At 34.8% G+C, this 24,033-nt stretch overlaps 1 protein-coding gene across 3 annotated transcripts in view; it reads left to right on the top strand.

Annotated features, from left to right (window-relative positions):
- The window catches only part of LRBA (LPS responsive beige-like anchor protein), a 1,009,660-nt gene that overhangs the window by 722,184 nt on the left and 263,443 nt on the right, over positions 1-24,033 (top strand). For all 3 annotated transcript variants that reach the window (XM_037830797.1, XM_037830798.1, XM_037830799.1), the window contains 2 exons: positions 6,559-6,676; positions 16,771-16,873. In XM_037830797.1, the coding sequence (XP_037686725.1) occupies positions 6,559-6,676; positions 16,771-16,873 (221 nt within the window). The remainder of the gene's footprint in view (positions 1-6,558; positions 6,677-16,770; positions 16,874-24,033) is intronic.

Raw genomic sequence — 24,033 nt, 5'->3', positions numbered from 1 at the left:
GATATAGGTAATATTTCCTAGACTTTTCCTATCAGTGATGTCATTGTTTAAATGATGGCATGATTAGCTTTTATTTAGTGTACTAAATTTAAAATTTTTTCTTGATGTTAAAAATCCAAGTAGTATGGAAGTAGTTTTGTTGTGAAATAACATTGATATATTTTATTTGATTTTTACTCTTATTACCAGATTCTTCAAAAATCAATGTGAAATTATCTGAAAGAGTAAAACCTCACCCAAAATTGGCAGCTATTTGGGACTATTATATGCTATGCAAGTTTTAAATATTAATGATAAATTTTAAAATAAAACTTTTCTTGATTATATATAACCATACGCTAATGTAAATATTTTACTTTTGGAGTAAAACATTTTATCACTTTTTAAGATTTTTCTCTTGATGAAGAATTTTAAAACTTTTTAAGTTTACTGAGGGCTGTTTTTGCAGTCTGTGATACAAAACGTTTTTTTCTTTACTCAACTGAAACAAATATGACTTTATTTTCAGCGACTATTTTAAATGTACTTTTTAAAAAATTACCTTATTTAATAAAAAGAAGGATCATGCAGTTGACCAGTAAATGCAGGTTCCTATTTTTGTTGTTTGATGAAGACAAGAAAACAAATGATTTTTATTTAAATAAATTTATAAATTTTTGCAAAATGTAGAGTTAAAGACAAAGTAAAAAATGCTTTACTTTCAAGCCAAGAATAAATGCAACAGGATGAAGATGCTCTTATGTATTTATAGTTTACTGTATGAAAGGCAAAAGAAAGAAATTTGGGGGGGGGGATAATATATGCTTTTTCAGAAGGCACAATTTTCAGATAAAAATTTTAAAGATGATATGTTTAATCATTTGTATTTTAATGAGCTATGATAAATGTGGAAAAAGTTAAATACCTGTTTTTTTCTTCTCTCTCTGTATTTGACTAATAAACTACCTTTGTTGAAACTGGTAAGAAAAAATGAAAGTTAAATTCACTAATAATACTAACAGTAATAATAAAGCAAGAGGGTAAGCATTCAAAGAGAGTGCTGTAGGCTTAAGCTTTCAAGCTATTCTAGACTTGAGGTCGTAACTGGAGAGCAATGGTAATGATATGGTTTCCATAGCAACTGATTCATTGGAGGGCTAGACCTCTGTCTAGGGTGCTGTCAGTGTATGTAGAGTTTCAGTGAACAGAAAGTCCCAAAGAAGGGTCTGCTTCTACCTAATCCAGTTTTAATTGAACTCTAGAGACTTTGAAGTGAAGCCTCAGACCAGGCATATACTATTCCAATAAGAAATGAAACTCTTGCTTAGCTAGGCCACAGCTGCTTTTCAGTACTGACACCTTTTCCTAATGAACACTTTAAAGAAATGTTATCATACCAATTTCAGCTAGTAATTCTGTTAGTTAAGGGGTTCTTCATTTCTATTTTAAATCCCAACTATCTGTAGAATTTCATTTTTTTTCTTTTAAAATGTCAAGCTAGTTCTCAGATTTGAATTTTTGATACTTTTGGCAATATTAAATAATTTTCTCTCCCTTCCATTTCTTTTTTCTCTAATCTTCAAAACACTGTTAGACCTGATTATATTTATCTTTGAAAGCACACTATCATTGCTTTCAGTATAATACCATATATATCACATTTGAAAACATAAAAAATAATTCTAGATTGCTTATTATGAATATATGTGTACTAATGGTATAGAAACTTACATGGGGAATTATAAACTCCAAAATGAGGATAGTGATGAGCTCTGAGAAGGAGCAAAATGGATCAGGGTTACACATGGTAGTTTGAACACTATCTGTAATGCTTTATTAATTTTTTAAAAATTTATGCAATATTGTAACAAAATGTTAGGATTTTATAAGGTTGATTAGTGGGTGTTTTGGCTTATTTTATTTTCTATACTTTTGAATGTATTTGATGTTTGATAATTAAACAAATTTTGAAGAAGCATGCTGTTCTAGTTTGCTAATGCTGTGGAATGCAAAACACCAGAGATGGATTGCCTTTTATAAAAAGGGGGTTTATTTGGCTACACAGTTACAGTCTTAAGGCCATAAAGTGTCCAAGGTAACACATCAGTAATCCGGTACCTTCACTGGAGGATGGCCAATGGCATCCGGAAAACCTCTGTTAGCTGGGAAGGCATGTAGCTGGCATCTGCTCCAAAGTTCTGGTTTCAAAATGGCTTTCTCCCAGGACGTTCCTCTCTAGCAAGCTTGCTCCTCTTCAAAATGTCACTCACAGCTACACTGAGTTCCTTCTCTTTGAGTCAGCTCATTTATATGGCTCCACTGATCAAGGCCCAGCCTGAATGGGTGGGGCTATGCCTCCATGGGAATATCTCATCAGAGTCATCACCCACAGCTGGGTGGGGCACATTCCAAGCAAATCTAATCAGCACCAAAACATCTGCCCCACAAGACTACATCAAAGATAATGGCTTTTGGGGGACACAATACATTCAAACTGGCACACATGCCAACTTGCTCTATTTCAAGTAGACTTTTGCATAAACATACTGCTTAAAGGAATGAGATATGAATAAAGTTTTCTCATTAATCAAGAAACTATTTCAGTGTACTAAAAATCTTATAAAATGTTTTAGTATACTTCTTTCTGCTAATAAGTGGAATATCCTGAAACATAAATAATTAAATGACCATGACTTTGCAATGATTGGCATCACCATGATGAGCAACAGGACTTATTATGTAACTGTGGATATAAAAGATAGAATTTTTCAGGCCAGTAGATAATATTCTTAGCTTATCACAGAGTTTAAGAAATCTTTCATTGTTTGTTTTCCTTTGATTTTCCTCTTTCACCTAGAATCCAAATGTAGAGAAACAAATGTTGGGGGCTGATTAAAATTCCCAATGAGTTGGGCTCTAGTTTAATAAATATTTAACCCTTTTCAGAAATGTTACAATATAGTATATAATGGAAGCTCTGGACTATTGGATTAGGAAACCTGAGAGTAGTCCAGACTTTGCCATTGACTTGCCAACAGTTTTTTTTTTTTTTTTGGCCAACAGTTTTTATATTAACTATTTAACTTGAATGGACTTCATTTTCCTTACCAATAATTGGATAAATTAGACTATATGTGACATTCATTGTATCCTCTAATGTTTCTTAAATCCAAAATAGCAAACTCAAATGCTGATGGAAACTAGGCAGATAGTAAATGAATAAATGAGTGAAGTTGAGACTGCCAAAATGGAAAGGACAGGTCAGTTGTTACCATTTGGCATATAGGTCCAGATTCACCAGATATTTCAGTTTCCTGGGAAGCCAGAAATCTGGATATTTATATAAATATCCATTTCTCAAGTATTTTCAACTAATTCAAATTTTGTTAAAACCTAATATGGTATTCTGTACAGGTTAATGTAACACCCTGATACATCCCAGAGTGTTTGTGCAGAAAATAAAAAAGTATTTGCCAAGTCCCCTTGAGGGACTGGGGTAAAATGTGGAAATATTAAACTTCTCTACTTGGGGAATTCCTGATATTCTCACAAACATTAGAGACTCCTAATTTAGTAAGTCAAGCCCTCCATCTTGGGCTTGCCCTTATGAAAGTTATTCCTGCAAAGGAGAAGCTAAACCTACAATTATGCCTAAGAGTCACCTCCCAGAGAACCTCTTTTGTTGCTCATATGTGGCCTCTCTCTCTAGGCCAATTCTGCAAATAAGCTCACTACCCTTCCCCCTACGTGGGACATGACTCCCAGGGGTGTAAGACTCCCTGGCAATGTAGGATGCAACTTCAAGGGATAAGCCTGGTCCTGGCATCATGGGATTGAGAATGACTTCTTGACCAAAAGAGTGAAGAAAAATGAAACAAAATGGAGTTTCAGTGGCTCAGAGATTTCAAATAGAGTTGAGAGGTCATTCTGAAGGTTACTCTTAGGCATTATGTGTAGATATTCCTTTTTAGTTTCTAGAGTATTAGAATAGCTAGAGGGAAATAGCTGAAGCTGTTGAACTGTAATCTAGTACTTGATTCTTTTTGATGTTATAACTATATACCTTTTGTCATGTGACTGTGTGATTGTGAAAACTTTGTGACTGACACCCTTTATCCAGTGGATGGGCAGATGAGTAGTAAAATAAAGACAAAAATAATAATTAATTAATTAATTGGGGGTTAGGGGTATGGGATGTTTTGGGTGTTCTTTTTAATTTAATTTTATTTTTTTTTGAGTAATGAAAATATTCTAAAATTGATTATAGTGATGAATGCACAATGATGATACTGTGAACCACTGATTGTATACTTTGGATGGATTGTATGGAGGGTGACTATATCTCAATAAAATTGCATTTTAAAAAACATCATATGGGCCAAACAAATTGAATTTGGGTCATATATGGAGCTTGGGTTGCCATCCATTGATATATTTAATCTTTCACAGAGTATTTTGTTCAAGACATTGTTCCAGGCAAAGGATTTAAAATGGATTCATAATCTTTGCTCTAATGGAACTTAGAATCTCATATGCTAGTGATGAATAGAGAGACTAGACAAGTAAACAGATATTATAGTTTCAGATAGTGATAGTGTTTGAAGAAAACCTATTAAGAGTTTGGAATGAGATGAGTGATAATAGAGGAAGTGGGGTTTATATCCAATGGCATTTCTGATGAGGTGACATATGAGCAGAAATCTAAATGGTGACAATGAAGAAACCATGTGAAGATTTGGGAGAATAACATTCAGGCATAAGGAATTACAAGTATAAAGTCTCTAAGGAGAAACGAGTTAGGGTCATCAGAAAGTCCCAGATAAAAGGCTTTATATGAATTATAAAGGGCTTAATGTTTATTGTACATGTAATGTGAAGCCACTGTATTTAATAGTATTAAATAAAGGAGAGATATGAGATAACTATGATTTTAATTTATGTTTTTAAAAAGATTTCTTTGGCTCTTCTGGGCAGAATAGACTCTAAAGTTAGGAGTAGAAGGAACAAGACCAGTAGGAGGTCACTGTAAACTCTGGAGGCTTGGACTTGCTAGTGGTATCTGTGGTTCAGGTGAGAGAGGGATATATACAACTTCTGCTTAAAAGTATACCCTAAGGGTAATACCCGTATGTTTGCCCTCTCTTTTCCTATTTATTTCTCTTGATTTTACTTGTATAGGTATTGCTTGTATGAATGGATTAGAATTTCTCTATCACCAGATTTCATGGCTGAAAGTGTGATTCTTCAGTTGGCTAATCCTTTGCATTTCTATTTAGTTTAGTTAAAAACAAACAAACAAACAAACCAAAAAAAAACCTCTGAGCCTTAGAGTTGTATTCATTCTTTCAGTTCTTGGATGCTTTTGTGCCAAATATTGAATCATTTCTGTAGAAAAATCAAAATGCGTACTAACTAATCAAATAAATGTTTTTTTTCCTTGAAAAGAAACTGTTTTACATTGAAGAATGTAAAATGTTTGCAGTTAGTATCTGAAAAATGGAAAAGAGTCAGGTAAAGAACAAAGCACAGTTTGTGTAGGATAAATTCTTACTATTCATTATTTTCCCTCTCATATCTCATCTTTATCCCTACAATACAATATCATAATCAAATGTTCTCTTATTTTTGTTTTTTAATAGTGGTTACTTTTGCAAGGTGTATTTTAATTTTTTAGCTTAATTTGCTTTCATGGACTTTCAACAGGTATTGATAGCAAACACATCTCATTTTCTTTATTAATGTATGTAAAGTACTGATGTAGAAAAATCCCAGATCTGGTTTCCCTTTAATACCTCCATAGTTAAGCTTTTGCAATGAAGTTTTTAAAAAACAAAACTTGAATAACAAAGCAGCAAAGTGGCTTAGGACCAATGACAGGTTTACTTTGAATTGGTAAAGCATTCTAAGCATCTGTGTCTGTCACGTTGGATGATAGGAATTGTAACAAGTTACTCTGACAACCACGTACTCCGTAGAGAGATTATGCTGAGTTCATCTGCAGGTTTGTATTTAGCCTTAGCTGACAAAATGATACTTAACCTCTTATACAGTCAACCTTTGTGCTTTCTGAATGAGGGCCTGTTGCCTTAAGACTGACCTTAAAAGTCTTAATTTTTTTACTTATGAATGTGTATGTTTTAAAAGTAAGAAAAAGGCATTTCTGGGTACATGATTGTCATATTATACTAAACTGAATTGTATATATGATTTGTAAGCATGTATGACATTCTTTTGAGGTCTTGTTTTTAAGGTGTTAGCTGTAACTTTACTTTCCATGATATGATTCAAAAATCAGTCAAAAAATCATGTAACATATGGTTCTTAAAAATCAATATACTATATCATTGCTTTAGAAAGATCACATATATATTTATAGCTTAGTTTTCTAATTTTACCTTGCATTTTCATTTAAACTTTTTTCCTGATGTTACAATCTGTTTTCTTAAGTCTCTCTCCAAATTATTTCAATAACTCTTTACCTTAGAAATTATTTTTTTTTTAATGGGGTTTCTTCTGTTTAAATGTGGAGGGAAAAATCTAGTACTGTTATTTACTTGGGATTATTTTTTTCCTTACTAGATCCTGGTATATACAGAAGGGTTGCATGGGAAATGGCTGTTCACGGAGATACGATCTATCTTTTCTCGTCGTTATCTTTTGCAAAATACAGCCCTGGAGATCTTTATGGCAAACAGAGGTAATATGCTGCAGAAAGAACAGTGTTACAGACTAACCTCAATCTCTTTAAGGTTTTGTTTTTGAACATACTGTATTGTTTCCATTTAGATAGTATTTTGTAGTCTGCCCGTCCTTCTGACCTCTTTTTTTTTAATCATCATTTTATTGAGATATATTCACATACCACGCAGTCATACAAAACAAATCGTACTTTCGATTGTTTACAGTACCTTTACATAGTTGTACATTCATCACCTAAATCAATCCCTGACACCTTCATTAGCACACACACAAAAATAACAAGAATAATAATTAGAGTGAAAAAGAGCAATTGAAGTAAAAAAGAACACTGGGTACCTTTCTCTGTTTGTTTCCTTCCCCTACTTTTCTACACATCCATCCATAAACTAGACAAAGTGGAGTGTGGTCCTTATAGCTTTCCCAATCCCACTGACACCCCTCATAAGCTACATTTTTATACAACTGTCTTCGAGATTCATGGGTTCTGGGTTGTAGTTTGATAGTTTCAGGTATCCACCACCAGCTACCCCAATTCTTTAGAACCTAAAAAGGGTTGTCTAAAGTGTGCGTAAGAGTGCCCACCAGAGTGATCTCTCGGCTCGTTTTGGAATCTCTCTGCCACTGAAGCTTATTTCATTTCCTTTCACATCCCCCTTTTGGTCAAGAAGATGTTCTCCATCCCACGATGCCGGGTCTACATTCCTCTCCGGGAGTCATATTCCACGTTGCCAGGGAGATTCACTCCCCTGGGTGCCTTCTGACCTCTTTTTATACTACATGCATCTTTGTGGATTTTTCCCCCTCTTGTTCATTCTTAGAATCATTGTATTTCCTTTCTTTTTTTAATGGTCATATCACAAAGTAAGCCAAGGCTTTATAAACGTGGGAAATAAACAACCATTAAATTAGCTGTGGAGTGTTGATGTCCTCAGCATTGTTTTGATGCTTAAACATTCTGGAAGGTGGCTGCATTTGAGAAAAGGAGATAATCTAAAGATTCATGCATTTATTTAATCTTTAGTCTAATCCATTGCTATTTATAAATGCATTAGCAGAAAATGGTACTGAACAGCCCTGGTTGCTTTGTATTATATACTTCTTAAAAGTGGAAGTGAAATTCAGTTTGCATGTTTGGAATGGAACTTGGTGAAATCCATTAAGAAAAGAAGAGTAGTTAAGGTGAATTTCAAGGAAAACATCATTGGGTATGAGTAGAGGCATAGAAAGAAGAACATATAAAGCCTAGTGACTTCTTATACATTCTACATTTATATAAGTATGTTGATGGTTTCTTATTTATTCTTCCCATAATCTACAATTTGTTATTTTAGTCTATATGTAGCAACATGTATTCCATATGCACTTTTTTCCCCTTTATGAAATCATGTGTCTTTAGGGAATACAAATTTCAAGAGGGAAAGATGTTTTTTCCTTACCTATTTAGTCTCTTTCCCCACACATATTGCTTTTTCCTAATGTGAAAATTATTCTTCCAGGCAATTAATCAAGTGAATGCTTCACACTTTAGTTCAGTCTGTGTTCTTGTTGTCCCAAAGGAGTTTCAACCTTTCAATATTTATTACTTGTTCATCCTCATTCATTTTCCTTCTTTGAAATTTCTTATGCATCTTTATTTATATGTGTGTTTTCTTTTCGTTTGCCTCATGGCCTTTGATAACCTTGGTAGGTTTTTCTTTTGTTTATCCCTGGTAGTCAGTGTAATAGTAGATATTATGTGGAAGTTTTATTAAAAAGTTATGTGTTCTACATATGTTGTACATGCTTAGTAAATGACTACTTCTTTACCTGAAACATGTTGGTAATTGCAGTATTAAAAACTAAAATAAGCTTCCAGTTGACAATGATGTCAGAGTAAGACATTCCAGGGTTCCATTCCCCCACAGAATCTTTAAACAACTGGCAAAACCTGGCAGAACCAGCTTCCTAAAAATTCCAGAAAACAGTGCAAGGGTTGTAGTAAATGGGTGAGTATTGAATTAGAAAACACAGCTTTAAAAACAGTGAAAGGCTCTTGGCACTCTTTCTAGTCCCTCCCTCAAGCATCCCACATGTGGTGTGGAAGCCATCCTGTGCTCCCATCGTGGGTCACTCACCCTGTTCCAGAGATTGCAGAGTAACTCCTCTGTGTGTACTGGGATTGCCTGTATGTAGGTGCTTGTCTTTCTAGTGGCAGCCTGAAAGACTGAACCAAGAAACTCATCTCTGGCTCACCCTCCCAGAACTTCCCCTGCAGGCAGAAGCAGCTTGCAAACAGCTAAAAGAGTATAAGAAACAATTAAGTCCAAGCAGCCTAAGGCAAATGACTCCCTGCTTTAAATCATACAATAGAGCACCTGGGGGGGGGATTATATTTCATAGGGAGTAGAAGAAGCATGTGAATTCCTGTAAATGGGAAATTCCTAAGACCATGTGCAAGCACAAGCCAAGGACAGGAGCAAGCACAAGCTGAGGATAAGACACAGACTCAAAAAGACAGAGAGAACTCTGCACTTCACAGTAACGTTTGGCTCATCTTCCTAATAGGAGGGTTAAACTCTAAAGTAGAGCACCAAATAACCCATAACCAGTTTGTAAAGACTGTGAAAAGTGTTATTTAAAAAACATTTGTTTGTTTTTGTTAACTCCTGGGACTTGAGAAAATTTCTGTCATATCAATAGCTAGATACAAACTTAAGGAACAGATTGCTCAGGGACCAAACCACAGAGTTAGCACTTTAAAACAGTAAAATGTATAATATGAAACAAAAGACTATAAGATGAAGAAACAGGAAATGATGGCTCATCCAAAGGAACAGATAAAAATCCAAGAAACCTTTAAAAAAGAAGACCAGACATTAACATACTAGACAAATGCTTCTAAAAAAATGATCTCTAATATGCTCAAGGAGATAAAGGAAAACATGGAGAAAGAATTAAAGGATATCAGGAAAATAATTAATGAACAAAATGAGACTCTCAATAAAGAGATAGAAATTTTAAAAAGGAGCCAAACAAAAATATAGGAGTTGAAGACCAAATATCTGAGTGGAAAAAATCCCTAAACGGTTTCAAGAGCAAGTTGGAGTTGGCAGAAGAAAGAATCAGTGAATTCAAAGACAAGACAATTGAAACGATTCAGTCTGAGGAACAGGGAGAAAAAAGAATGCAAAAAAGAGAACAAAGCCTAAGAGATCCATGGGACACCATCAAGAATACCAACATGTATTATTGTAGTTTCACATGAGAAGAGAGAAAGGCAAAAAGGAATAATTAAAGAAATAATGGCAGAAAACTTCCCCAATTTGAGGAAAGACATGAGTATGCACATTAAAGCCCAATGTACCCTAAACAGGATAAACTTGAAGAGAGCCACACCCAGACACGTCATAGTCAGTCAAATGCCAAGGAAAAGGAGAAAGTTCTGAAAGCTGCAAAGGAAAGCAACATTTTAGGTACAAATGAGTCCCAATAATATTAAGTGCTGATTCTCATCAGAATCCATGGAGTCATGAAGGCAGTGGGATGAAGTATTCAAAACACTAAAGGAAAACAATTGCCTAAGAATTTTATATCCCGAAAGACTGTCAAAAATGAGGAAGGTATTAAGACATTTCCATATAAACAAAAGCTGAGGGAGCTTGTTACCACTAGACCTGCCCTGCAAACAATGCTTAAGGGAGTTCTTCAGACTGAAAGGAAAAGGTACTAGACAGTGGATCAATGAAGCATAAAGAAATAAAGACCTCCATTAAAGATAACTGTATTAGTTAGAGTTCTCTTGGGAAACAGAATCAATGAGAGATATCTATAAATATAAGATTTATAAAAGTGTCTCACACAACTGTGGGTATGCAGGAGTCCAAATTCTGTAGGGCAGGCAGCAAACTAGCAACTCCAATGAAGATGTTCGATGAGCCCCTCAGGAAATGAACTGGCAACTTTGGTGAACTCCTTAGGAAATGCTTTGCTGGTCAGCCGAAGAAGTGAAGCTCCTCTGTCTGTCTCACTTAAACGTCTTCAACTGATTGGTTTAAATCCAGCTGACTGCATTCTCTCATTGTGGAAGACACACCCTTTGTTGATGTCATCAGTCACAGCTGTAGCCAATTGACTGATGATTTAATAAACCAGCCTGTTGGCTTATTAACCAGCCACAAACATCCTCGCAGCAATGGTTAAGCCAGTGCTTGCTTGACCGGACAGCTGGGTACCATCACCTGGCCAAGTTGACACGTGAACCTAATCATCACAATAACCATATGAGTAATTATGAATACCAGATGTACTGTATTGCATTTCTTGGTATGTAATTCCACTTTTTACTTTTTACAGATTCTAAAATGCAAATACATAAAAAGCAATGATAAACTTATGGTTTTGGTCATTCAATGGATAAATATATCATTTGTAATGAGTACAATAAAAAAGTGGGGAGATGGACAGGTATAAGAACAGTGTATGTGAATCCTATTGAAGTTGTTAGTGTCAAATCATGATATGTATACACTAACTTTCTTAATTTAAGACCCATGGCAACCACAAAGAAAAATCTGAAAAATATGTAGAGAAAAAAATGAGAAGGGACTCAAAATGGAACAAGAGAAAAATGTCAAAAAATATGAAAGCAGGCATTGATGGAAAAATTGAAGGTCAAAAAAGGTATAAAGTGTTGAGAGACCAATATCAAATTCACAGAAGATAATCCTGCATTATTAGTAGTTACTTTACATGTAAATGGATTAAACCCTCCAATCAAAAAGCAGAGATTGGCAGAATGGGTAAAAAAAAAAAGAGATGACCGAACCATATGCTGTTGACAGGAGACTCACCTTAAATTCAAAGACACAGGGAGGTTGCAAGTGAAGGGATGAAAGAAAAATAGGCAAACAATTGCAAAAGACAGCTGAGATAGCTATACTAACACGGATAAAATACACTTTAAGTCAAAAAGTGTTATGAGGGAAAATAAGGTCATTATGTAGGATAATGCGGTCATTTTAACAAGAAGGCACAGGAATTAAGAATACATATGCAGTATATGAAGTTCAATTATTGACAGATTTAAAGGAAGAAATAGACTGTTCTACAACGATAGTAGGAGACTTCAATACACTACTTTAAATAAGTTTAGAATATCTAAACAGAAGATCAGTAAGAATGTAGAGAACTTGAATGGTACTATAAAACAACTATAACAGCCATGTATAGCACACTTCACACAAGAATACCAAGACATGCATTCATCTCTAGTGCACATGGACCATTCTCTAAGATAGACCATATGTTAGGTCACAAAACAAGTCTCAATAAATTCAAAAAATTTGAAATCATCCAGTGTGTCATCTCTGACTGCCAAAGAATGAACCTAGAAATCAACAATAGTGGGAGAACTGGAAAATTCACAAATATGTAGAAATTAAACACACTTAATAACCAATGGGTCAAAGAAGAAATCACAAGGAAAAATAGGAAATATCTACAGGCAGATTAAAATGAAAGCACACACATACCAGAACTTACGGTCGAAGGAAAGAAGCACAGGAGAGGAACTTCATAGTACTAAATGCTTACATTTAAGAGAAGAAAGATCATTAATTAGAGACTAACTTAACAACTTGAGGATATAGTAAAAGAAGAACAAAGTAAACCCAAAGTTAGCAGAAGGAAGGAAATAACAAAGACTAAAGCAAACATAAATCAAATAGAGAATTAAAAAACAATAGAGAAAATCAATGAAACCAAAAGTTAGCTCTTTGAGAAGATCAATAAAATTGACAGACCTTTAGCTAGACTAACAAAATAAGAGAGTGCAAATGACTAAAATCATAAATGACAGGGGAAAATTACAAACAACCCCACAGAAATAAAAAGGATTATAAGAGGATACCATGAATAACTGCATGCCAACAAATTAGATAACCTATATGAAATGCACAAATTCATTGAAACATACAAACTACCTACAGTGACTCAAGAAGAAATAGAAGACCTCCACAGACCATAACAAGCAAAGAGAATGAATCAGTAACCAAAAACTTTCTGATAAAGTAATGCCCAAGAATGACTTCACTGGTGAATATTTACAAATTTTCAAAGAAGAATTAACACCAATCCTGCTCAAACTCTTTCATAAAATTGAAGAGTAGGGAACACTGCCTACTCATTCAATGAAGCCAACATCACCCTAATATCAAAGCCAGATAAAGATGTCCCAAGAAAAGAAAATTACAGATCACTATCCCTTATATATATATTTAACAAAAATCCTCGACAAAATGCTATTGAATCTTATCCAACAACATATTAAAATAATTGTACATCTTGATCAACTGGGATTTATCCCATGTATGCAAGGGTGGTTCAACATAAGAAAATCAATTAATGTAATACACCACATTTGTAGAACAAAGGAAAAAAAGACACACAATCATTTCAATTAATGCAGAAAGGCATTTGACAAAATGCAGTACTCCTTCTTGATAAAAGCACTCAGAAAACTAGGAATAAAAAGGACAGTTCCTCAATCTGATAAATGGCATATATAATAATGTCACAACTAACTAACTCAATCGTGAGACATAAGGTTTCCCTCATGAACAAGACAAGAATGCTCACAGTTACCACTGTTATTCAATATTGTATTGGAAGATCTAGCCCGAGCAGTTAGGCAAAAAAAAGGAATAAAGGCCTCAAAATTGGGGAAAAAAAGAAGAAAAATTTTCATTATTTGCAGATGACCTGATCCCATATTAGGAAATCCTGAAAAATCCACAACAAAGCTATTAGAACTAGTAAGTGAATTCAGCAATATGGTAGGGTACATGGTCAACATGCAAAAAGTCATAGTGTTTCTATACATTAGTAATGGATAATATGAAAAGGAAATCAAGAAAAAGATTCCATTTACAATAGCAACTAAAACGACCAAATATCTAGGACTAAATTTAGCAAAGAATGTAAAGGACTTGTACATGGAAAACTGCTAAACATTGCTAAAGGAATTCAAAGATGACTTAAGTAAATTGAAGGCCCTCTTATGTTCATGAATTGGAAGATTAAATATTAAAATGTCAATTCTGTCCAAGGTGATTTATGGATTTAATATAATCCCAATCAAAATTCCAACACTTTCCTTTGCAGAAGTGGAAAAGCCAGTTATCAAATTTATATGGATGATTAAGGGGCCCCAAATAGGCAAAAACATCTTGAAAAAGAAGCACAAAGATGGATGACTCACACTTCCTGATTTTAAAACTTATTACAAACTACAGTAAACAAAACAACATGCTCCTGGCACAAAGACAAACACATAGACCTATGAAATTAAATTTAGAGACCATACATAAGCCCTTACATCTATGGACAAATGATGTTTGGTGAAAGTGACAAGTCCACTCAATAGGAAGGAATACTGTCTTCAACAAATGATGCTTGGAAAACTGGATATCCCTAGGCAAAAGAATGAAGGTGGATCCCTCCCTCATACCATATACAAAATCATCTCAAAATGGATCAAAGCCCTAAATATAAAAACCAGAACTATCAAAGCCTCGAAGAAAACATAGTAAAGAATCTTCAGACCTTGTGTTAGGCAATGGTTTCCTAGAATTTTCAGCAAAAGCATGAGTAACAAAAGAAAAAAATAGATAAATGGGACTACATCAAATTTAAAAACTTTGGTGCCTCAAAGGATTTCACCATGAAAGTAAAAAACAACTTACAGAATGGGAGAAGATATTTGGAAGGCATGTATCTGTTAAGGGTTTAACATCCAGAATATATAATGAATTCTGCAACTCATCAACAAAAAGACAAACAACCCAATTTAAAAATGGGCAAAAGACTTGAATAGAACAGGCATTTCTCTACAGAAGATACGTAAATGGCCAAAAAGTATATGAAAAATTCTCAACATCATTAAACTTTAGGCAAATGCAAATGTAAACCACAGTGAGATACCATTTAACACCTACTTAGAATGTCTAGTATTAGAGGAAAATAACAAGTGTTAGAAGAGGAAGTGTAGAAATAGGAATACTCTTTCATTATTGGTGGGAATGTGAAAAGTGCATCTGCTATGGAAAACACTTTGGTGGTTCCTCAGAAAGCTAAGTGTAGAATTGCTATATGATCCATTAATCCCACTTCTAGGTTTATTCCCAAAAGTGTGAAAGCAGAGATTTGAACATATATTTGCATACTGATATTCTTAGCGGCCTTATTCACAATTGCCAAAAGATAGAAGCAACCCAAAGGCCTGTCTTCCTATGAGTGGATAAACAAAACATGATCTATGCATACAATGAATTATTATTCAGTGGTAAAAAGGAATGAAGTTCTGATACATGCAACATTAATGAGCCTTGAAGACATCATGTTGAGTGAAATGAGCCAGATGCAAAGGAACAATTATTGTGTGATCCCACTGATATGAATTAGAGTATGTGAATTCATAAAGTTAGAAAGTTATAAGTATACAGGTTATAGGAACTGTGACAGGGTAGGCAATGGGAGTTAATGCTTAGCTGGTACAGATTTTCTGTTTGGTGTGATGAAAAAGTTTTGGTAATGGATGGTAGTAATGGTAGCATAAAATTGTGAATTTAATTAACACCACTGAATTAAATATTTGAATGTGATTAAAAGGAGAATTTTTTTTGTATATTTTAGTAGCATAAATTTTTTTAAAAACCATGAGATTTCACATCATAGTGAACCCTAATGTAAATCATTGATCATTGATTATAATTAGTAGTACAATTGTAATAATACTGTTTCATCAATTATAGTAAAGTTACCATACTAACGTAAATTTTTAATAACAGGAAAATATGCATGTTATATGGGAGATATAAGAAAACTATATTCTGCAAGATTTTTCTATAAGCCTATATCTTTTCTAAAATATATGTTTTAATTGACCCAGTTTCCTTTATGTAAAAAGTAATTGTATTGCATATTGGTTATAGAGTTTCTGGGGATTTTTTTTGTTGGTTTGTTTTTGTTGTTTTTTTTTTTTTGATGAAAAATTTCTGTAATGAAAAGTTTGGTAAAAGTTTTGTAGCACAACATTGTAAATTTAATGTCTCTGAAATGTATGAGCTAGAACTCGGCAGATATGAATGTCAGTATTAGTGCATACAGCCACTGTCAAAAAACAAAAAATGGTTAAAATGGCATATGTAAAAAAAATTTGAACCTAAAAATAAAGCTACACCAACATTGGTTTTTTGGGGGCAACCTTAATAGTTTTGCAGGCAAGTGAGAAAGGAAGGAGCTCTTCCAGAAGAGCATTTGTACCCATATATGGTTCTTATATGAAAGCTTAAATACAAGTAGAATTTCAAGCCTGACAAAGTTAATATATTGTGAATTCTATTTCATGACTTTGCTGTTTTCATGTTTTTAAAGAAGGATAAAAATTTATAGATAACCAACATAAATTAATATTTGTATGCAAATATTTATATATATATACTGACATGTGCTCTTTGATATTCTGTATATATGTGATCATTGAAAATTGGAATTATTGTCAAGCATTTAACTTTATTAACGATACAGGAAAAAAGTTGCCTTCACGTCACACTTTGTTCTGGATTATATGAACATTCAATAGTGTAAACAAATAAGCGTTGTCAAGAAATTTTTTTTTACCATTCATCATTGCAAATAAAAATAACTGATATTTTAGCAGCTATTTTTGTAGTCTTTTTGAGGTTGGATAAGTACATGAAGTTTTATTTTTTAGTGTTCATTTTAGATATCCTTAGAAATATTTTGAGTCAATAAAATTCAATTTATCCATAAATTCTGACTAGATAACCTCAGTTTCATGCAATAGCAGTTTTCAGAACTCCTAATGGTATTTAGATAAGGAAGTGTTTATGTTCAAGGAGTTTATAAATGAAATGAATGTCAGTTCTCCCAAATTAATACTAAAACCTGATACATGGTATGATAAAATGAATATATTAAGAATTGAATTTAACAGCTACATGAATTAAGAGCAAGAATGTTATTGAACCAAGAAGTCAGTTTCAAGAAGGGATATCATATTGTGTTCTAATTTCCAAAAATTCTTTTTCATAGTTGCAGTAATGTTCAACTTCCCAGACCCTGCAACAGTAAAGAAAGTGGTTAACTGTCTACCTCGTGTTGGTATTGGAACCAGTTTCGGATTACCTCAGACCAGGTACTATTATATATGAGAAAAATATGGAAAATAATCCATATTAATCATATCCAGTAACAGGAACTCTAGTACCATGTTGCTAGGAATACAAAATAGAATGATTAATTTGTAAAACAATTTTCCAATTTCTTATAAATTTAAAGGTACACTTAACATACATCGTGGTAATCCCACTATTGGGTTTGTACTACCAAGAATGGTAAAAACACACATGCTACATGCATATACTTGTAAGCAAATATTAACAGTGGTTTTATTCATAATAGTCTCAAACTGGAAACATTTCTAATGTCCATCAACTTGTGAATAGATAAACAGATTATATTACATTCATACAGTGAATTACTACTCAGAAATAAAAAGGAATTGATTACAAATATATGTAATAATATGGAAGAATCTCAAAAACATTATGCCAAGTAAAAGAAGTTTGGCACCATGGGCTAGATACTGTGTGATTCTATTTATATGAAATTATTGTAAAAGCAAAACTATATAGTTACAGAAACCAGATTATTGGTTGCCAGGGCCAGATCATTGTTTGTCAGGATCCAAGAGTTGGGGCAAGGGAATTAGCTGCAGAGGGATAGAAGGTAACTTTTTGGAGTGTATCTTGATTGTGGTGTGGTTACAGGAATATGTATATTCAAATCTCATTACTCTTTATACCTATTTTTAGTAAATGTTATATTAAATTGCTTCTCAATAAAATCATTGGAAAAATAAGCTCTTCTAAGCATACTTAAAATATCTAAGTCGTGAAACGTAGATTCATGCTTGTTTTCTTATGTACTACCACTTAACATGTATGAGAAATCAGACTAGGATTTTTTTATAATTTTGATTAAAATGATTAGATTATCCTTTTTTGCATATTTTTTGTAGTTTTTGTCTGTTGATATTAATATTAAATCCATACATTAAGATTTTGTAACATTAAGATGTATGTAATTAAAACTTTTATTGTTAACCTCTGCCAAATCAGAGTTCAAATATTAATTTTGCCTGTACATATGGACTTAATAACTAATATTTAAATTTTCAAAGTAATTTAATAACTAGCTGAGAGGAATGTAAAAATGCCAAACTACCTCTCTCTTGTGGTATAGGGAATTGGGAGAGTGTGGGAGTATATCTATTTATTGTGTGCTAGTCAATTGGCTATATTTAAATAGCACCATTACTAATTGTTTTCTTTCATAGTAGGTATTGATTCACCATCATTATAATTTAGGTACACTGATTTAAGGACTGGGAAAAGAGAGAACACTGGATTTTTCTACTGATTGATTGAAATGTATTAGAAGTCAAAAATTGCAAGTTATTCTTAGCATACCTACTCTTGTATTTATGAGCTATTTTTGATTAGTGTCTATTTCACTTTTTAAAGGTATTATCTTATTATGAATGCAAATGAAATAGAGTGAACAAACAGCAAACAGGATATTGGTAGGAACTGCAGTCAGCCTGGGCTGGAGGACATTCTAAGATTAAAGTCACTCCCATGTTCCTTGGTAGGAATCCTCAGTTTCTTACCAAGTTGGCAGGTCAGTCATCTGCATGACCTAATAGCTGACTCTCTTCAGAGAAAGTGATCAGAGAGACTGAGTGAAAGATAAGCCCCAATGTCTTTTTATGACCTATCATTGATAATCACACATCATCATTTCTGCCACATTGTATTTGTTACAAGTGAGTCACTAAATATACCCTAGGCTCAAGGAGAGGGGAATTAAGTACCACGGCTTAAGTAGAGGAGTATCAAAAGATTTGTGGACATATATGTTAAACCACCACAAGTCATAACTTTTATATAATCAGAGCAAATAAAGTGACCTTTCTGGTCTTAAAAAGTGACCTTATAAGCAATATTTGCTTTAAAATACCAATTGCATTTAATTAGATAATTTTAGACTTTATTGAGGAATTTCATGGTGCAGAAAAAAAGTAGCTCAAAATAGCATAGTAAATTTCCTTTGCTTAAGGAAAAAAAAGGTTTTTGTTTTTTTTTTTTTTAAACTAATCTCTTTATTTTATAAAAATTTTAAACATCACTTTGTATGTATGATACCTGGGAACTCTTTATAATGTTATCCCATAGTGAATGAAAGCTAAAAGTCTTAATTCATTAAATCAGTCAATTAAGTAGATTTTCAACATTTATAAATGTATCAGGCATCCAGCAGTGTACAAGGTAGAAACCATATCTGCCCACACGTGTCTAAACAAATATGTAAGCAAAATAAATAGCTTGTGATAAGTGACAGGAAGGATATAAATAGTGCATCGTGATAGTGATTAATGGAGTGGCGATGGGAGGCTTTGGTTAAGGTTGTCAGGAATGTCTTTTTATGTGACTTTTAAGTTTTGATTTTAAGAAAAAGAATCAGCTAACCTTTGAAAGAAGAAATAGCATGTGCAAAGGCCCCAAAGTAAGGCAGAGTTTCCAATGTTTTAGTATTTGCTGGAAAGCAAGTATCACTGGAACTTAGTGATCTTGGGAAGAAGGTGTCATGAGATGAGGCAGGAAAGAAAGGCCACATACAGATCAATGCAAAATTGTGTTTAAGATTTTCATCTTTATCATAAGAGCATTAGACAATCTTTGAAGGGCTCTTACCAGAATAGATGTGACCAGATTTATACTTCAAGGTTATTCTATCTCCCATATGGATAACTTGGAATTAAGGCGGGAGAAAAAATGCATATGGGTTGAGTAGTTATGATCCTATTGTAGAAATCCAGGTGACATGTGATGGTGATAGTGGAGTTGAAGAGAGAGATCCTTGTTTAGAGATTTTTAGAAGATAGAATTTATGGGACTTAGAGGTGATGAGAGAAGGAGGTATCCAATATGTCTCCCCAGGTTTCAGCTTGAGCTGCTCAGTGGAATTTTCCAAGATTAGGACCACTTGAGCAGTTGTATGTGTATCCCCTCTGTTGTCATGGTTACAGTTGAGGGGTGGACGTGGATAGAAAGAAGATAAGAAGTTTAATTTTAGATCGATTGAAATTGAAATCCCTGAGAGATGTCTAGACTGAAATATTGAATATATAGGAGATATGTTCAGAGCTCAGAAGAAAGGTCTAGTAACTGGGAGTCACTGCCATTTAGATGAAACTTAAAGCCGTGAGAGGGAATGAGCTCATCTGGGACGAGACTGTGAAATGGCAAGAGAAACTAGCACTGCATCCTGAGGAACCTCAACATTTAAGGTTAAATAAGGAAAAAACACCACCCCCTGTCAGAGAAGCAGAAAAACAGTACAACAAAATAAGATAAACTGAGCGGCCAAAAATATAGGAAATGCAGGCAAATAGGCTGCTAAGATATGACAGTATTTAAAGAAGATAAGATCTGATGAAGTTAATAAAATGTAGACCAAAAAAGTTCTATTGCATTTGGCAGCCTTATAATATCTATGCAACTGATGAAATGAGGAAAGTTTGAAGCCAGTTTCTATTGGTTTGAGCAAGTAATCTGGGAGGCTTAGAAGGCTATTGTTGGGGCATGAGGTATTGAATTGCTAATTTTGAAAGGGAAGCAATTTCTGATGATTCCAAGGTTTGGAATCACAATAGAAGAAAAATGAAAATGCAGTAATAAAAATAATCACACTGAGGAGGGGCTTCCAGATATGGCCAGCTAAGGAGGTCAGCAGTTCACCTCTCCAAAAGGCAACTATTGAACTGGATAAAATTGACAAAAATAATCATTTCAGAAATGGCTCTGGAAATTGACCAAAGCCATACAATAATCTGAGAAGTGTTTTTTCTTGAAAAGCTTCTGAATAGTTAGGAATAGTAGGAGTCTGTGGTGTTCTTGCCTGGTGCTGCCTTTATCCTATACTGCTCTGTCAGTGCAGAGGTTCTGCCAGGACTGGGCAGGTCATGAGGAGTGACAGCTTCAGTGCCACTGTTTCAGGGATCCCACTTGATTTGGAGCTGTGGACAGTGCCCTCACCCAGCAGTATTGCTAATGGAAGTCACAGCCTTTGTGGCAGTTTAGAAAGGAAGGGCAAAGGTTCACCTAGTCTGAAGTTACTGTTAGGACAGGCATATTCCTGGCTGAGGCTGTGTGTGTGTGAAGCAGAGACCAGAGTGGACTCAAGCTATCCACATACTTTTGGCCAACCCTGACAATGCACACACGAACAGGGGATACAAAAGGAGCCAGTGAAAAGTGAAAACTGAGGGAGATGAAAATGGCTTGAACTTTGAATATATTCTACACACAGAGAGATCCACTGACAGAAGTTGAAAGCCTTACTGACTTGAAGTGCTTGGGCATAGCTACTGCAGCCACTGTACAATCATTGACTGGCCACTAAACTGTGCAGATGCAGGAGTAACCTCTAGGAAGCCAGGTATAAATCTAAAAAGAAGAATAAAAAACAACTAAGCAGATAGAGATGTCAGCAACCATACACTGTGGAGGAAACAGATTTGACATGTAGACAAGGCAAGTTACTAAACAAGTAACAAAGTGAAAAACAGCAACAACAGCCATCTTCAGGAGAAAAAGAATCAAAATCCAGAGTTGTTACAATATACTAATATGTTCAAAGAACTAAAGGAAACCATGTTTAAGGAATTTTAAAAAGTATAACAATGAATAAAATGGAGATTCTCAATAGAAGAAATTTCACAAAAGATTGCAACTGCTCTTTAACTCAGATGAGTGCTGAATCTGGGAAACAAAAGGAGCATTAATTTCTCCCCACACATACACAAGCTAATTGAAGTCAAAGGTGTTTCTTTCCCTGGTGCAGGGGTCGTTGTTCTTCCACCACCACACAATTAGTGGGTCCCATCCCAGTACCTATAATTTCCCCTTTTTCCAGTCATTCTTTACTTGTACCCAGGCTTTTTGTCCTGAAGGCTCAAGAGAGAAGACTTAATTTTGAAAATAGATCTATGAAGTCATAGCCCTCTATCTGCCAGCCTTCAGTTTTACAAGGACCTCAGTAGTAGGCCAACAGCTTCTTTTCCAAAGAGTTGTAAGGATGGTAGCCATGTAAGGATGGTAGCTGTATCAGGGAGGTAATGAGTCCAAATACCCAAGGAGCACCTCTACGTACAGGATGCATCTCCTTGCTAGAGACACCAGTTGGCAAAATCATCAGTCACAGATCATCAGGGTTGTGGGGCTCCAGAGCTAGAGAACACACCACAGCTTACTGTCTAGCTCCCAGTATATCCTGTTGGTCTATGCCCATAAGGAACCAAGAACATTGCCCAAGTGAGGCATGTATGTCTCTAATACAGTGTCCAATGGACCTCATTTTTGGTGGTAGGGGCTAAAGAGAGAGTAGTTTTTCTTTGATTGCCAGAGGGTTGAATGCTGTGAATTTTTCTGCATCATGTCAACAAGCTTTACTTGGCAAACAGGCCTCTGAATTTTGTTCATGTTCATGAGCTACTCCTCCTGGCCCAGGTATAGTAACACTGCAGCCGGGACCATTAAGACTGAGGCTTCTGACTTGTCAACAACAGAACATCAGAGGACAGAGGCACTTGTGCCCAATCCTGACACACCACTAATGGCAAATAGCAGGAAAGTTCGTTCTGATGCCACTTTTCTACCTGTGGCTCTTCCTGATTAGGAGTATTCTCCCTGATGCTTTATGACTACTTGCATTGCAAACATGTAACAATCAATACCATTTATAAGCCATAACAGTGTATTGAATCAGCCCAGAGAATCACTCTACAATGTCACTCTCGCTTCCCTTTTTCCCTGCAAGTTTTGCCCAACTCTATCACTTGATTTCACTTGATTCCCTCCAGGAATACTAACTATGATAGTCTTTGTGTCAGTTTGGCTGGGCTATACTACCCAGTTGTTTAATCAAACACTAGTTGTTTCATCAAACACTTCACAGTGTTGCTGTAAAGTTACTTTGTAGATGTGGTTAACATCTACAATTAACTTTAGGTAAAGGAGGTCACCCTCGAAAATGTTAGTGAACCTCATCCGATCAGTTGGAGTCTGTTTAACAGCAAGAACTGAGGGTTCCAGAATCAGAAGACTCTGCTCAAGACTGCGACATCAACTCCTGAGTTTCTAGCCTGCCAGCCTGCCCTATGGACTTTGTACTTTGCAGCCCCTACAATCGCATGAGCCAATACCTTAAAATAAATCTCTTAATATGTCTCTTATTGGTTCTGTTTCTCTAGAGAACCCTGACTGATACGCTAAATAGGATGCATATCAAGGATTTTAACAACTATCAGAAGGTGTTTTCTTGCAGTTAGTTGCTTAGAGACGTGCAGGGTCCCAGACAAGGGGAGGGAAAGGAGTTGGTGCTCAGGAGAGGCCTGGAGTAGCTGTTTTTTTCCCCTCCTTTTTTTCCCCTCCTTTTTTTCCTTGCTCCCACTTCTTCCCTTGTGTACCTCCCAGCTCTAAAGAGTTCCTGGGTTTCAGAACTTCTGAATTTCTACAGTAGGCTCGTAACTACTCAACCTTTATACATTTTTTTCTCCTGCTGGTATTCCAGTTAATCCATATGGGAACTTGAATAACCTTGAAGTATAAATCTGATCACATCTGTTCTGGTGAGAGCCCTTTGAAGATTGTCTGATGCTCTCAGGATAAAGATGAAAATCTTAAACAGAACCTTGCATTTATCTGTATGTGGCCTTTCTTTCCTGCCTCATCTCATGACACCTTCTTCCCAAGATCACTAAGTTCCAGTGATACTTACTTTCCAGCAAATATTAGAACAATGGAAACTCTGCCTTACTTTGGGGCCTTTGCACATGCTATTCCTTCTTTCAAAGGTTAGCTGATTCTTTTTCTTAAAATCAAAACTTAAAAGCCACATAAAAAGTCATTCCTGACAACTTTAACCAAAGCCTCCCATCCCCACTCCATTAATCAATATCATGATGCCCTATTTATATCCTTCCTGTCACTTATCACAAGCTATTTATTTTGTTTACATATAAGCATGTGTGGGCAGAGATAATTTCTATCTTGTACATTGCTGGTTATCTGACATAGACTCAGTATTACCAAGATGGTAATTCTCCCCGGATTGGTAAATTCAATGCAATCCCTATCAAAACCCCAGCAGATTTGGAGAAACTGACAAGCTGAAATGCAGTAGCTCTAAGAGAGCCAAAATAATTTTGAAAAACAACAAAGTTAGAGGATT

This window comes from Choloepus didactylus, chromosome 3 (genome assembly GCF_015220235.1).
Source record: "Choloepus didactylus isolate mChoDid1 chromosome 3, mChoDid1.pri, whole genome shotgun sequence".
NCBI classification, from domain to species: Eukaryota; Metazoa; Chordata; class Mammalia; order Pilosa; family Megalonychidae; genus Choloepus; species Choloepus didactylus.
Note: the sequence above shows the minus strand (reverse complement) of the source record. Positions and strands in the feature narration are given on the sequence as shown.